The 16694-nt window shown below is 32.0% G+C and overlaps 3 protein-coding genes across 3 annotated transcripts; all 3 read right to left on the bottom strand.

The window, feature by feature from the left end:
* Positions 1 to 1875: 1875 nt before the first annotated feature.
* LOC106305425 lies at positions 1876 to 3300 on the bottom strand. The gene is made up of 6 exons (XM_013741798.1): positions 3019 to 3300; positions 2834 to 2937; positions 2476 to 2592; positions 2247 to 2390; positions 2100 to 2162; positions 1876 to 2018 (listed from the first exon to the last, which is right to left on the bottom strand). The coding sequence occupies exons 1-6, from the start codon at positions 3247 to 3249 to the stop codon at positions 1991 to 1993; spliced, it is 687 nt and encodes a 228-aa protein (XP_013597252.1). The 5' UTR covers positions 3250 to 3300; the 3' UTR covers positions 1876 to 1990.
* A 2553-nt stretch (positions 3301 to 5853) lies between these two features.
* On the bottom strand, positions 5854 to 6696 carry LOC106303095. Its single transcript, XM_013739454.1, has 3 exons — positions 6475 to 6696; positions 6289 to 6392; positions 5854 to 6058 (listed from the first exon to the last, which is right to left on the bottom strand). The coding sequence occupies exons 1-3, from the start codon at positions 6694 to 6696 to the stop codon at positions 5854 to 5856; spliced, it is 531 nt and encodes a 176-aa protein (XP_013594908.1).
* A 5115-nt stretch (positions 6697 to 11811) lies between these two features.
* On the bottom strand, positions 11812 to 13542 carry LOC106303094. Its single transcript, XM_013739453.1, has 5 exons — positions 13292 to 13542; positions 13047 to 13148; positions 12283 to 12406; positions 12047 to 12195; positions 11812 to 11953 (listed from the first exon to the last, which is right to left on the bottom strand). The coding sequence occupies exons 1-5, from the start codon at positions 13540 to 13542 to the stop codon at positions 11812 to 11814; spliced, it is 768 nt and encodes a 255-aa protein (XP_013594907.1).
* Positions 13543 to 16694: the final 3152 nt, after the last annotated feature.

Below are 16694 nucleotides of genomic sequence, written 5' to 3'. Positions count from 1 at the left end.
TTTTTTTCCTATTTCGGTTTTTATGAATTTAAATTTTATAATATTATTAGTTTTAAATTTCTGATTTTTTAAATTTATTAATATCAAAAAATATATTAAAATGGAAAATTAATTTGTAAAAAAAAATGGGTATATACCGACGGACAATGGTCGTCGGAATATACCGACGGACATATATCCGTCGGAATTTACCGACAAACCACATTTCCGTCGGAATATACCGACGAACGAGGTTCGTCGGTATATTCCGACGACCGTTGTCCGTCGGTAAATTCCGACGCCCAAGTTCGTTGGAATACACCGAGGAACACTCTACGTCGGAATTGTCCGACGAACGTTTTCCGTCGGTACGTAGTTTTTCCGATGAACTCTGGTCTCGTGTATCCGCATTGTAATATCGTCGGAAGTTCGTCAGAATGACGTTTCTCGGTATTCGTCAGAAAGTCGTCGGAAGTTCTGACGAAATTCCGACGAATTTTTTTTTCCGACGAAACGATACCGACGGACAGGTTCGTCGGAAATTCGTCGGAATCGGTCTATTCCGACGAATTTCCGACGATTTCGGCCATCAGAATCCCCCTGTTTTCTTGTAGTGTATTGTATACAGACATGGACAATAATACATTGCGTGAATTTCACGCAATGTATTAATGTCCAGCGCATGTATTGCGTGAACTTCACGCAATGTATTATGGTGGGTTCACGGCTAGAGGTCTCAAAGAACGTTTGTCTCTCCGGTTGTCATTAACAGAAACATGTTGCATCTCACCAAAGTTGATCAAGCCAGTTTTGAGCGCATGTTTGAAGCATACTGTAGAGGAGTTATCTTATACGGACCCTACTACTGGGAACATGTGTTTAACTATTTGAAAGGGAGCTTAGAAGATAAGGATCATATTCTATTTACGAAGTATGAAGAGATCATCGAGGAGCAAAGTCTTCAAGTCAAGAGACTCCCTGAGTTCTTGCAACTGTCCATTCGCCAAGGAGGAAGAAGAGAGTGGATCGGTGGAGAACTTGTGTAGTTTACGTAGTTTGAGCAGTTTGGAGATTAATAAACAATGGGAAGATAAGAGTTGGTGTAGATACTTATGTGTTCTTTAGGAAAGGTGAAGTTGGTGACTGGAAGAATCATATCACGAGTTACCTTGTCAAATATCTCTTAAGTTTTCATCAATATGTTAAAATTTCATTTCTTTTTTTTAATAAATTATATTCTTTAAGATTAGGAAAAGCATTTTTTACAAATAATGAAAAAGGAAAAGAAACATCAAAATTTTAAAACTGTATAAATACAAAATCAATGAGTTGTAAATTATTTATCCCCACAAAAAGAATAAAAAAACATTTACTTCAGTCAAAATTCTCTCTAACTTTTTTAATTCCCGTTTGTTCAGCAACAACATTTACCAAAAATATATAAAGTGGCAAATGTTTTCTTGAAACGATAGATTCATATACCCCATTGGAAACAAATGTTGAGCTACTGGAAAGGAAGCTTAGACGATAAAGTGAATGTTCTATTTATGAGGTATTAAGAAATCATTGAGGAGCCTCTTTTTCAAGTCAAGAAACTCGCTGTCGCTGAGTTCTTGAAGAAGAGAGTGGATCGGTGGAGAAAATCTTGAGTTTGTGTAGTTTGTGTAACTTGAGCAACTTGGAGACTAATAAGAACGGGACAACAAGAATTGGTGTAGATACTAATGTGTTCTTCCGGAAAGGTGAAGTTGGTGACTGGAAGAATCATCTCATTCCTCCAATGGCTATAACAATCGACGAGGTCGTTGAAGGTAAACTACCAGGTTCTGGTTTGATATTTCAATAAGGTTGTGTTATGTTGTTGTTTTTATTTGGCAAACATAAAATTTCAGCGGTTAAAGCTATGTTATGTTCTTGGCTTTGAATAAAGTGTAAAGATTATTATTACAGACTACCAATATTAGGTCACACAACTACTTCCAAGTCATCACCAAAATTTAGACTGCTTTCCTCACTTGCGGTTCACCATCTTATTGTACCTGCACTCAAAACAACATACCATGGTTGGATACAATCCATATCTTTGATCCATGTAAGAGTAGAGAAGTTTGTATTCAAACCTCTGGATATGATCTAGTATCAAAAGCCTTGGCCCTGGTGGAATGTTAACTTCTTGTAGGACACTAGATTCAGAATTCATCAGAAAGGGGATTAGTTGATAGTTTGCTTCGTACTAAACTCAAGCTTGAAGGAGATGTATATGTAACCTATCAGTAAGCAATGGTAAAGTGGGATCAGTGAGATGTCCCTTCTTGAAGTTCTTCTCGTATTCCTCTAGGCCTAGCTTCGATAGCATAGCTCTTGTCTCTGTGTAAAAGGCGTCTTGGGTATTACGCGATTTGATTGTCTCACTCACCTCAAGGGAAAACACAAACCGTGTTAACTAAGAAGATATGCTCTTGTATTTTTAATTCATGAATCCAGTTAGCACCTTACATTGTTCCTGAAAAAGCAGCGTAATAAGCAGAGTTGAAGAGTGCGTGTGCAGGTTGTCCTTTCAAGCCTTTCATCGCAAAAGAGTATGCCAACCCACCACCCGATGATGAGACCATGCTGCAAATTTATAACCAATATCAAAACTCAATATCTGAAACAAAGTCTGTAACAGCCAATTATATCAATCAATATCACCCAACGAACACATGTTGAAAAATACATTAGCATTAGAAGATTCTCAGCTAAGTTAAGTGTAACATTTGTGGTGAACGCATTGACTATAAACAAAAGTATGTAATTAGACAAGGAAACATAAACAGGAACGAAAGTAAAGTTTTGGAAAGAATGAAAACTTTACTCAGAGGTAAGATCATCTTTGTCTCTGATTCCTCTCATTATGGATTCAATTCCAAACCATGCAGCTAAAACTGCTGAACCCTCCAGAGCATACGAACGAGCATACTGATTCACGAAACCCAGTCTCTATGATTAGAATTGACATTACTTGGAAAATGGGTTTAGGGTCTATGAAGATGAACAAACCTGAGTTCGCCTCAGTGCGGCTAGGGCTCGAGGGTAACGCCGGGCCATTGGGGCCATGATGACCGTTCCTACTATACCGCCCAAAACAGCTCCGCTGACACCGCCGAATGCGGTCATGAAGACGGTCTCTATGACCTTGTACTGAGTCGGACTTATTTCCTTCCGCGACGAATGCTCCATCGTATCTCCGCCGCTGGTGACTCGCCTCTCCTCTCCTCCCATGATCGCCATTGTTCCTTCTTTTTTTTTTTTGGTTTTCCTTTCTTTTCTTTCTTTGCTTCTGCTTATGTCTCACTTGTTATAGAAAAGAGAATTGATAATGGATCTTTTTTATATATGAATATTCAATATACTTTTTAACTTGGAGATTAAGTACGACTTGGAGAATAAGTAAATTTATGATTTTTTTAATAATGAATATCACATAATATTATAACACTTTCTATTGATCTCTATTATATTCGTAAGAGAATACCTAGAAAAAAAACCAAAAATGTTTAAGTTGGCTATATCTTTCTAATTATAATGTTCCTTTAAAATATTATAGAAATTACACATTTTCTACGTACTCTCTCTTTTTCAAAAAATGCATTAAAAATGTTAAAAATTTGATCTTTTCAAAATGGAAGAAATAAAACTTTTAATAATTGGAATTGGTTTTAGAAAATTCTGTTCCAGAACGGATGGTAAACCATCATATCTCCGCTGTTGTACTAGGCAGTAGGCAGTGAGACAAAGCATTTGTATTGGTTCCCAAATTTTAGTCGTTAATATGTGTATCGATTGACCTCCAAAGTGATTTTGAAAATATAGTATTGATTATATGGTTTTAAATCTGTAATTGTTTCAAACTCCATATATAAATTCTTATGGCCGAGCATGGGTCTCCGCTACTAATTAATCCCCATTGTTTAGTTTATTTTTTCTTGATTTATTTTTGCTTTGAGTTACGTAGCTTATATGCTATGTTGGGCAAATCATGGGCAAATCATATGGTGTTCAGAAGGTCAACAACATAATAAATTGGAAGAATGGAATAATGATGTTAGCTTTCTAATCCCCAGACTGTATTTGCAAAGTTATTTATACACATGTCGTCACTACAATCATTTTCGCTGAAAAAAAGATGACATGACATTTAAAATAGATAACATGGTTTTAGAAAATAGTGACATGACATCATATTAATTGTGAAATGTAAAATTTCCTTATAAAAATTTAATTTTTTTTGCAGAGATTTTAAATATGGTAATAAAAATAACTCATATATCTTGTCAATTTTTCATATAAATATTTATTTATGGTAAACTATTAAATATATTAATAATTCATATATCACAATTAAAATAATAATATATATGTATATATGTATCTCACATTAATAAAAATAAACTAAATAAAGTAACACTAATCCAAAAAAAAATTGATAGTTAAATATTTAAACATTATTTAAATTTATTTGTTCATCTTCATCGTTTAAATTAAAGAAGTGATCTATAATTTTTTCATAGGCTTCCAAATTTGTTGATTCTTTAATAAGGTTCAGTTAGTAAACGCCTTATAGATGTACATAAACATTTTTTCAAAAATGATCAATAAATTTAACATTTCATCAAAAAAAAAATTTCAGTTTAACTAAAACAAACATAGTCTCAAATTTATTAGAATTTATATTTATATGTAAATATATATATATATATATATATATATATACATTTAAAATTAGATGCGAAGATATTTATATATATACATATATATATATATATATATATATATTTAAAATAAATAATCATTAAACACGATAATATAATTAAAACTATTTTTATAATATTTTACTCACTAATTTCAACGCATCATTGCTATAATAGACTCATATCGATCTTTGTTATAGATTTATAGTAGACTAATATCGAACGGTCACATAACTACACCACAAACTATTTGATAGGCATAAATATACTTACTCGAGGAGTAAGAACAAAGCTGCTGAAGTGGCAAGTTATGACGTAGAGAGGGGATATAATATGCCGTCTGCACAACAGCTCGCAGACATCTTTACAAAGCCTCTCTCACTACAGTCGTTCACTTTGTTACGTGACAAAATCTGTTAGAAATATACGGATCAAATTTTACACTAAACCGAAATTTATGGGAGCGGAAAGACACATAAAAAATTGTTAACGGAGTATGTTCACTTATTGTAGGTCACTGGATTAAAGAATTCATCAGAAAGAGGATTAGTTTATAGTTGCTTGCTACATAATAAACTCAAGCTTGAAGGAGAAGTATGTATAACCTATCAGTGAACAATGGCAAGGTGCAATCAGTGAGATGTCCCGGCCCTTTTTGAAGCTCTTCTCGTATTCCTCAAGGCCTAGCTTCTGTGTAAAAGGCATTTTGGGCAGTGCGAGATATGTTTGTTTCATTCACCCGACGTGCTCTTCAAAAACCGTGTGAAGCAAGACGAAGATATAACTCTTTGTATTGATTAATGAACAATCTGTTATGGGTTGTATGAGCAAACTAACAATCAGTGGATCTGTAATATGTAAAAGGGTATTTCTTATTGAATGACAAGAGTTTACAGAGAAAGAACAACGATGAGAGACTCTCTCTCCATGAACATGATGATCGTTAAAATGATAAAGAAAACCCCTTACACCCTTACTTAAACCCATAACAAGGACACCCCACGTCACCCAACATCCCATGCGACTCCGTTAGCTGCACGTGCAACTGTTCCTTGCTCAACCAGCTTCTTCCCTTACTTCTAGAAGCATCCACAAGGTAGAACCAACTCTTCTTGGGTTCAGATAATTACAAGCAGATGATAGTTCAGCCCTTTATGCAACAAGGCCCTTCTTGCGTTTCTAAGTCTAGAGGATTGGCCTCATCATAAGTATCAAAATCAATCACCTTATACATTGTCCCACACAAAACAGCCAAATAAGCAGCCCAGGAGAGTGCATGTGCAGGCTTTACTTTCAAGTCATGTCTCACAAAAGAGTATGCCAAGCCAGCACCTGATCCTGAGACCAAACTGCAAATTTATAACCAATGTCAAAACTCAACCAGAAACAAAGTCTGTAATTAAAACATAAACAGGTTTCATCAATCAATATTAGTAAAGAACAGTGTCAAAGATATAGCATTAGAGAAACAAGTTGAAGATTCTCAGCTAAGGAAAGTGTAAAGTTTGTAGTCTGTACTCAGACAAGGACACATAAACAGGATGATCAAAAGCAAAGTTTGAAAAGAATGAAACTTTACCTATTTGTAAGATCATCTTTGCCTCTGATTCCAAGCATTATGGATTCAATTCCCCACATTGCAGCGGATAAAGCCGAATACTCCCGAGCAAACCGACGAGCGTACTGATTCATGCAACCCCATTTACTTTGATTAGAAATGACATTACTTGGAAAAGGGGTTTAGGGTTTATGAAGCTATACAAACCTGAGTTCGACTCAGTGGGGCTAGGACTTGAGGGTAACGCCGGCCTATTGGGGCGATGATGACCATTCCTACTATACCGCCTGAAACAGCTCCGAAGACACCGCCAATTGTGGTATTCAAGACAGTTTCTTTCAGCTTGTTGTACAGAGTCGGATGAGTTTGGTTCGATGATGAATGCTCCACCGCCATCGTATCTCCGCCGCCGGCTAATCGCGTCGCCATTGTTTGTTCGCCTTGCATCCCTCTTTGCTTTTTTCTCTCTTCGTCTTTTTATTATTTAGATATTGTTATTCGACGTGCTCGTCAAGTAAAGGATGGGATGTGTTGATTTCCATAAACCATTTACAGCGGATATCCATTTTCTAATTACTGTATTGCCATTTACTTCTAGAGGAAAGTTTTCATTTAGGTGGATAGACTATATTTGAGAAGTGATTTGTATATATGTCATCACTACATTAACTTTCACAAAAAAATGATGACATGGCTTAAAAAAAATATGACATGGCATAAATCTAAATGTGAAATGTAAAATTTACTATATTTAGATTTATGTTTTTGGTAAGATTTCTTAAATATAATAATGATGATTTTCTATATACAGATTTATATTTTTGAAAAAGTTTCATAATATAGTAATAACTAATAAATTATATATCAAAAACATTTTTTTCTCAGTAAATATTCATTTTGGTAAGATTTTATGATACCTAATAACTTTTCTATATCTATTAAAATAATATGTTTTTATATATAAATAATAATTACGAATATTAAAATTTTACATCAATATATGAATCACATTTTTATTATTAAAATAAGTGTAGTTTAAAATATATTTATCAACGTATATAAGTTATTTTTATTTAATGTATATATTATTAGAAATAATTTATATATTTACAAATAGACATATTTAAAAATGGTAATTAAATAAAGAATAATATAATAAAGTAACTTTATAAATTTCAATTATTTTTATCAAAAGTTAAATAATGAAAAATTAAAAGCTCAAAGTAAACTTGAATAAATCAAACTAAAAACAATTACATTATGGTTTTATTTTTTAAACTAATAAAAGTAAAATATAAAAATAGAAAATTTTATTTATATATAACATTTTTAAATATTTTATATCTGCGCATGGCGAAGGAAAACTCCTAGTTTTATATAAACATTTTGTTTTCAATTCTAAATTAGTAATATATATGTGTCTATCAATTTTTAAAACATAATAAGTTTACGGTATATTTTTTCATTGAATAGATTGTTTCAACTTTCACATGTATTGGTATCTTTTTCTATATATATATTTTTGGATTATTATTTCATTATTAAAATCGTAACTATATATATAAAGATTAGTAAAATATTGTTTTATTGTCATATTCAAAGATAATGTAACATTTCATAAATTTAGAAAGTTTTTAAAAAATTAAGTTTTTCGCTTCATAGATTTATATTATCGAGTAAATAATTGAACATTTAGTTTTTGTTTTGTTTTTAAAATAAACTATATAGTTTTAAATTTGTTTTCATTGGTTTAAGGTAGTAAAGATTAATCATTGTTAGATAATATGATTTTTGTTATTTAAAAAAATCTTTATAATTTTAAAAGTTAACATCAACAAATATTTAAATAATTAAGATATGGAGGTATAGTATTAAAACATTAAATTATATCTATTTAATTTTTACTATCTATAAATCCAATGGATCATCTGTTATTTAAATCCAATTATTGATAGCCCAATAAAATTTATGTTAGACTCAAAATTTAAATGATAAAATTAGAGATTAAATGTAACATGACTTTTTAAGAATAGATCTATCAGGTCCATTTTTAAAAAAATCACACATGAATCAAGATTGTGACTTCCGTTTTAATATATAAGATACATACACCTTAAATGATATCCAAATAAAATGAATCGAATCACTAATACCTAAGTTCAAATATTTGATATTTGCGCACCCCTATCATTTAGCACAACGGTTTTACTATAAAAGGCACATACACATTACCTCATAGATGCAAATATGCATATACGTTTGGGTATTCGATCGATTTCGTGTCGGTTCAGTTCCAGATATTTTGTATCTATAAATACTCAAAATAGGATATAATTCGGTTTTTTTTTTTTTTTAAGCTGATTTATTATGACATTACAATTATGAGAAATATTACATAGACGATTTAACAACCGGAAATCCTACCTGCCTTACGAGGATCTTCGCCTAACTGCATCACCTGAACCGTCCTATGAAGATCCACGCCTGACTGGATTTACTTCAGTAGTCTGCAGTAATAAATTGCTCTTTCCGGAATTTGAAACTTGGATTTCCTGTATTCTGCAATAAATTACATAGTCTGGGATTCGAACCCCAGACCTGGGTGTAGAAGTCTTTAAACCTTAACCATTAAGCTACGGTGCTTCCACAATATAATACTGTTTCAGTTCAGCTTTTTATCTAAAACCATCAAAATTTAACCAAAATTTTTTTCAAAAAAAAAAGTTTGCCCAAAACCAAATATATAAAATTTCAATTTTCAAAATAACCAATAATAAACAAATAATAATTGAAATTAAATTTTAAGTTTAAAATTTTGATATTTAAAGTTTTATATTATTCAAAAATATAATAAAATAAGAGAAATTGCTTAAACTACCACATTTCTAATACCATTTTTCATGTTTATCTTAAACACATTTATCTTTAGTTTAAAGAAGTAAATAAACACTAATAATCCTGAGGTATGTAAAGTTTAACCAAAACAAAATATAAGAAGTAACCAATAATAAACAGCTAATAATTGAAATTAAATTTTAAATTTTAATATTGAAAGTTTTATATTATTAAAAATATAATAAAAGTAAGAGAAATTGTTTAAACTACCACATTCCTAATACCACTTTTCATGTATCTTAACAATATTTACCCTTAGCTTTTAAAGAAGTAAATATACTTTTATAACACTAGGATTAACTAATCTAAACTTAGATTTTAAATTTGAGGGATGGAGTTTTGGATTAACACTTTGATAAATATATAAATTAATACTTAATATTTAAAATAAAAAATTTTAAAAGTAAAAAAAAATAGAGTTTCGAAAGAAAGTCTGAAAAAAATTCAAAAAAGTACAAAAAATGGTTTATTAAAAGTTCAAATCTGAATACGTATAATTTGAAAAACTATTAAAAAAATATGTTTTGTTATTCATTGAAATAATTATATATATTTATATATCTAAAAAGCAATGGTAAAAAGATCTTGGGCAAATATCCAAAATAACACATTTCTAAGTTTATATCACAAAATAGCATTCAAAAACTAAAATGACCAAAATAGCATTTTATCTTTTGAAAAATTTAAATTTTTTTATTTTTCAAAATTTGAAATCTTATCCCCAAAACCTCACTTCTCAACTCTAAACCCTAAAACCTAAACTCTAAACCCTAAACCCTAAACTCTAAACCCTAAACCCCACCACTTGAATGCTATTTTTGTGACTTTTAGCCTTGAGTGCTAGTTTGGGAACAAAAACTTGATTTAGTGCTATTTTGGTCTTTTTCTCAAAGATCTTTTGCATTTTAAATAAAGAAGATATTTGTAATAATGTCCCTAAAAATTAGAAGATATTTTATATTAATAATTATTTATGGTATAAAAATTAGGTAAACTTAAAATCTCCCTAAAAAAATTAATGACGCTTGTAAACAAAAAATTATACAGCTAAATCATAAATTAAAACAGAAAATAAAACATATAAAGTAAGACTTTTGGAATTTTGGACATTCTAATGTGTTCTCTAGAAAAGGTGAGGTTGGTGACTAGAAGAAACATCTCTCTCTCTCTTCAAATGATGGCGAAGACGAGAGATGAGATCAATGAATGTAGATTGCGAGGTTCTGGTTTGATATTTGAATTAAGGTCGTGCTAACTTGTTGTTTCATTTAGACCATTTAGTGATCCTCCAATCTGAGGAAAACATTAAAAATGAAAAAAAATCATCTTTAATAATGTATTACTAGATCTCGACCTGCGCAACCGCGCAGATTTTCTTTTTCATTTATTTTTATATAAACATTTTGTTTTCAATTCTAAATTGGTATATATTATAATATATATGTGTCTATCAATTTTAAAACATAATAAGTATACGGTATATTTTTCCATTGAATAAATTGTTTCAAACTTTCACATGTATTTGTATCTTCTTCTATATATATATTTCGGATTATTATTTCATTATTAAAATCGTAACTATATATATAGAGAGATTAGTAAAATATTGTTTTATTGTCATATTCAAAAATATTGTAACATTTAACAAATTTAAATTTTTTTAAAAAAATTAAACTTTTCGCTTCATATATTCATATTATCGAGTAAATAATTAAACATTTAATTTTTGTTTAATTTTTAAAATAAGCCATATAGTTAATTTTGTTTTCATTAGTTTAAGGTAGTAAAGATTAATCATTGTTAGATAATATGATTTTTTTTATTTAAAAAAAATATTTATAATTTTAAAAGTTAACATCGACAAATATTTAAATAATTAACATATGGAGGTATAGTATTACAACATTAAATTATATCTATTTAATTTATACTATCTATAAATTCAATAGATCATCTATTGTTTAAATCCAATTATTGATAGCCCAATAAAAATTTCTGGCAGGTCCAAAATTTTAATGATAAGATTAGAGATTAAATGTAACATGACTTTCTAGGAATATGTCTATTAGATCTATTTAAAAAAAATCACACATGAATCAAGGTTGTGACTTCTGTTTTAATATATAAAATTTAGAAAGAAAAAAAGAAAAAGGTATTTTTCAAATTTGAGAAAATACTTTTTATTTACGTATTGTCTTTAAATTCTTATATAGTTATTATTCATATATAACATAAATATTTAGCTAAAATAAAATTATAGTTGGATAAAATTTGTAAGTTTTTAAATAAATATCATTATTAAATTTAATAGTAAATAGTAATAATAGAATATACATAAAATGTATTTTTAAAATGGGAAAAATGAAAGCAACTATTAGAGTAAAAACAAACTCATTTGGAAAGAAAATTTAAGGATACCAATTGGAGATGCAGTTAAGCAGACATCAAATTTCATCAAATAAATTATGTTATGTTCTTGGCTTTGGATTTTCATGCATGGTTAAGTCTAAAGGTTATTATTACGAACTAGCATGTTTAGGTCTCAGAACTACCACCAAGATTCTCAGTCATCACCACCATATAGACAAAAGGGTTGGGTCAATTAACTGCTATCCTCACTTGCGGTTTACCATCTTATTGCACCTGCACTCAGGACAACAGAGAATGCATGGTTGGATCCAATTCATACATTTGATCCATGTGAGAGTAGAGAAGCTTGTGAACAAACCTCTTGATATGATCAAGTATCAGACGCCTTGCCCCTGATGGAATGTTCACGTCTTTTAGGTCACTGGATTCAAAATTCATCAGAAAGGGGGATTAGTTTATAGTTGCTAGTTGCTACATAATAAAATTCAAGCTTGAAGGAGATGTATAATGTAACCTGTCAGTGAGCAATGGTAAGGTGAAATCAGTGAGATGTCCCTTCTTGAAATTCTTCTCGTACTCCTCAAGGCCTAGCTTCGATAGCATAGCTTTTGTCTCTATGTAAAAGGCGTCTTGGGCATTGCGCGGTTTGGTTGTTTGCATCATCTGAAGGGAAAACAAAGACGGTGTTTTGTAAGTAAGAAGAAGATATATACTCTTGTGAATTGATTAATGAAGAATCAATCAAATCACCTTATACGCTGTTGCTGACATAACAGCGAAACCCGCAGCGCTGAAGAGTGCCTGTGCAGGTCGGGCTTTCAAGCCTTTGCTCAAAAAACAGAATGTCAACCCAGCACCTGATCCTGAGACCAAACTGTGCAAATTATAAAATAAAACAGGCTTCATCAATCCAAAGAAGACATCTTGAAAGCATAGTTACATTAGCGAAACAACTTGAAGAGTTTGGAAAGAATGAAAATTTTACCGATTCGTAACAATCTTTGCCTCTGATTCCTTTCATTACGGATTCAATTCCACAATCTGCAGCGGAAATTACTGAAAAGACCCCAGCACACTTACGAACAAACTGATTCACGAAACCCAGTTCTCTTTGATTAGTTATGACCACCTTACTTGGAAAAAAATGGGGGTTTAGGGTTTATGAAGCTGAACAAAACCCGAGTTCGACTCAGTGGGGCTAGGACTTTTTTTTTGGGACAAAATGTGATTTCATTTTATAGAAATGCCATTGAGATACAAGAAAGACTTGAATCTAAAGCTGCTAAGACTTAGCAATGAGCTATCTAAAAACCCCCAAAAAAGATAAAAAAAAATTCTTAAACTCAAGGTTAGGGTTAAACTAATTCATGGTGAACAATTTAAGGCTAAAATAAAAGGTAAAGAGATCAGCTATCGGCCATCCGTTAGGCAAAGTTTAGAAACGGTCGAAACCGCAAAAAGCCAAGACGCCATTAGAGAGGTCAGTATAGAGACAATCCGGAAGGAGACATCACAACGCAGATAGGCGGAGGCGGTTAGGCGTCCCGGCCCCGGCCATCGCAAGGTGAAGCTGACTCCAAAACTGACCAAACTCCAGAAGCTTAAGAAGGAGGTACCTGTAGTAGATCCAAGAGGACAAGAGCAAAAACATTCATTGAAACACAAACAGTCTCTTGCAATGCAGGCGGAGGTTTATACTTTCTACTCCGGCTTCATCACGAGAAGATATGTTAAAGCAAGAGTCCAAGAGGCAGAGTACATCGACCCCAGCTTCCTTCCGGAGGCTTGAAGAACAGGAATCACGAGACTCCACAGAACAAGGCAGTGACAAATTGGTGACTGAAGACTTCGAAACAACGACGCACTAGAACGGGCTAGGAGTTGAGGGTTACGCCCTGCCAGGCCCATCACGACCATTCCTACGGTACCGCCCAAAAAAGCTCCGACGATACCGCCATATGCGGTAGCTAAGACGGGTTTTATCAGCAGCTTGGACAGAGTCGGATTCATTTCCTTCGGCGACGAACGCTCCAACATCATCGTAACTCCTCCGCCGGCAAATCGCCTCGCTTTTGCTTCTATTTATCGTGTCGCCTCCATTGAGTTATAATATATGTTTGGGCCTCAGGCCCATTTATTTGTGTTTGGTACCATCATCCTTATATAATAAAGCGGAAGTCTGCATCACCAATCTAAAACTGACAAGTAGAAAATCTATTTTTTTAAAAAAAAAATTGAAAAATACAGAAAAGTAAAACACGTTATCAACATATAAAATTTTGAAAATAAGACAAATAACCAACCTTTTACGACCCAATCAGGTAAAGCAATTTTTTATAACTTTTTTTTTTACATTGTCTATTTTCTATGATTTAAAAAAATCTACGGATCAAGGATAGATAAAATACCAACTCCATAAAATTAAATTAACATTTACAAGAGATAAATATAGAATAACCACCCATGATTATTTATCCCACAAACCGTTCTCCTAATTATTCTCAACCGAACACCATCATCATACGATAGTTTTCTCGTTTCCTTTTTCTTTATCACCACCATTTCACCTTCTTTTTGTTCTCACCATCGTAGCCAAAACACTCTGCACAGGTTTTTGCTTTCTATCAATATTATTATAAGTCTTTTCTTCTTATCTAATACATCATCCACTCTCTCTTTGAGTTTAGGTTGGATAATTTTAAATGTAAATTAACATTTACATTTAAAAGCCTCTAAATCCCGGTTGAGATTAAAGATATGAACATTTTTTTTTCTTAAACAATTTTAGATATTATGTAAAATAGTTTCAACAGATTTACTTCAGTGTTATCCAAAATTATAATATATTTAAAGATTACTAATTTATTTAAATTTACAATTATAGTAAATAAATTAAAAATATATCAGATTCTTGCACGTGCATAGCACGGAAAGTAACACTAGTATTATTAAGACTCGACAAAGGCAAGGCCAAAGTGGGCTACGGTGAGTTTGAAACCCAACAGCCAGACAAGCCTAACACAGCCCAAGAGAGATCAGGACAAACAGAGCAGCACTCGTTAAATCAAAAGGAGAAGAGAGATATCTGTACGACAAGGATGATGACTAGACTACCACGAACAGCTCAGACCATGCTTTTCAGATCAAGCTGTCAAATGCGTTTACAAAATACTTTAGCTTTGTAACCACAAACGTTAAGCAAGAAAGCTAAAGCAAAAGCATTTCAGTTTCTTCTTCACTCTTGTTTACAAATACTTTCACATATCTCTAATGCGTCTCGAGTTTGGAATATATTTCTCGATTCGTGTATGTTTTTTTTTTGGCTTTTCGATTCATTCCACTTGAGTAATATAACTTTTATGCAATGTTTGGCAAAGCATATGGTGTTTAAAAGGTCAAATGTTTAGGATAGAGAGGGAAAATATATGCACGTTACTATCTTATCTTCCTCTTATTGAATATATGATGTAATACATAATAAAATTGTAAAAGTAATAAAAGAAAAAATGAATTAAAAATTAAAGAATGTTGTTTAGAGTTGGTTGTTTGTATATGAGGTAGAGGGGACATAATTGTTTATATGCCGGTCGCATGTTTCTGTCTGGTTACACAATCTTTAAATGAACTGTATGTGGTTAAAATCTACACGTAGAGATTGTACAAACCTTTTAAAAGGTTTAGATTGTTCTGTTTCTTGTTCCTACCAGCATGTTATAGTCTGTTGATTTTTCAAGAAGGAACTGGGCGAATACTTCATATGTTTCCGAAAAAAAGATTTTCTAGAGTATTCACGCATATTAAGAAAATAATTATTTTTTTACAATTGAATTTATTATTTATTTTACTATATATTTTCCAATAAATATCAACCAATAATATTCAACTAATTCAAATATTTTCAATTAATGTTTCTTAAAAGTATATACAACTTTTCAACATTAGTAAAAGTACCTTAAAATTTTTAAAAAATTATCATTTTGAAACAAAAAGTAAATTATGTTGTAATTAGAGAGTTTAAATTTATGTGTTATTATTAATGATCAAGGGGGTTCCTTTATATAAGGATTATAAGATAAAGATAAATGGAAAGTATCTAAAACCTAAACATACTAGGATTAGGAAAACTACTAATACATAATAATGGAAAGATTACATCTACTAGGAAAATGAAAGGTTTTCATTTTCTCCAAGCTTTGTGGCCGCCATTCTCTCTCCTGAAGTCGGCTCTCTCTCTCCTCTCTCTAGGCTTCGGCCATCTCTCCATCTTCTAGGTATTGGGTCGGTCTCGGTCCGGGCCTGGTTAATGGCAATCCACTCCATGATTTATAACACTCCCCCTTGGATGCCATAACCATACAGGATTTGTAGTACGTTTCATGTTGCCTCATTAAAAGCTTATCAGGAAAACTCAGTGGGACAAAACCATGATGAAGGAAAAAGAGTACAACACGCACCACTCCCCCTGATGTGAACCTCACTGTAGGTTTCTACATTCTACGCATCTGGTACGTGATCTTTTCTGTATATGTAGGAAGGGAGTAATCGGCCAAGTTCATTACTAAGCTGTATCTAGACCACTTTGACCTCTTAGGTCGTTTCTCATGTCTCTTGACATCGAGTGTCCCGGTAAAGCATGTGTGCTAAATAATGTGAACCATATTGTTCTTGGGGATCACTATTGGGTCTTTGCAAATCGTTTTTGCATGTGTCCATAGTCTAGACGTGATCGCCTACTGTTAACTCTTTACTTTGATCGGACGAAATAAGTACTTATGGACAATGTACTAGACATGGTTATCATGAACCTATGTCTCGATTTGGCTGATCCATGTCTGGGTCATAGACCTCGTCTATACATGTCCACTACTTATCTCATGAGTGTTCAAGATCAATGATCATTGATGTGAGTTTATAATCTGTTATTATGGCTCTGCGGCCGAACACTCTCATGGATGTGGACATCGATCTCTTTGCCTTAGGCAGTACCATATCTATCTCGAACATTGTAGTCCTTTATCCATCTCTTGATGGTGTCTCATGACTTCTGTTGCTGTGGATTATATCACACACTGAAATATATATTATTAGGTCATAGATCTCGGCTCTCACAAGCTTATGGACTACAATACATTTGTATCCGGTTGATCTTTTGTCTCTACTAG

Source organism: Brassica oleracea, chromosome C7, assembly GCF_000695525.1.
Source record: "Brassica oleracea var. oleracea cultivar TO1000 chromosome C7, BOL, whole genome shotgun sequence".
Taxonomy (NCBI): domain Eukaryota; kingdom Viridiplantae; phylum Streptophyta; class Magnoliopsida; order Brassicales; family Brassicaceae; genus Brassica; species Brassica oleracea.
This window is presented reverse-complemented; position numbering and strand designations above follow the sequence as displayed.

Bases quoted from the DNA above. Each gene is read 5' to 3' on its own strand.
- LOC106303094 (XM_013739453.1), bottom strand. From the start codon at position 13,542: ATGAATCCGACTCTGTCCAAGCTGCTGATAAAACCCGTCTTAGCTACC. The intron at 13,149-13,291 runs GTACTCTGCCTC...GATCTACTACAG, and splicing joins GGAAGGAAGCTGGGGTCGAT to GTACCTCCTTCTTAAGCTTC. The intron at 11,954-12,046 runs GTTACATTATAC...TTTTGAATCCAG, and splicing joins TTACCATTGCTCACTGACAG to TGACCTAAAAGACGTGAACA.
- LOC106303095 (XM_013739454.1), bottom strand. From the start codon at position 6,696: ATGGCGACGCGATTAGCCGGCGGCGGAGATACGATGGCGGTGGAGCAT. The intron at 6,393-6,474 runs GTTTGTATAGCT...TGCATGAATCAG, and splicing joins CCCCACTGAGTCGAACTCAG to TACGCTCGTCGGTTTGCTCG. The intron at 6,059-6,288 runs GTAAAGTTTCAT...ATAAATTTGCAG, and splicing joins AAAGATGATCTTACAAATAG to TTTGGTCTCAGGATCAGGTG.
- LOC106305425 (XM_013741798.1), bottom strand. From the start codon at position 3,249: ATGGCGATCATGGGAGGAGAGGAGAGGCGAGTCACCAGCGGCGGAGAT. The intron at 2,391-2,475 runs GTAAGGTGCTAA...CCTTGAGGTGAG, and splicing joins GCTGCTTTTTCAGGAACAAT to TGAGACAATCAAATCGCGTA. The intron at 2,163-2,246 runs GTTACATATACA...TTCTGAATCTAG, and splicing joins TTACCATTGCTTACTGATAG to TGTCCTACAAGAAGTTAACA.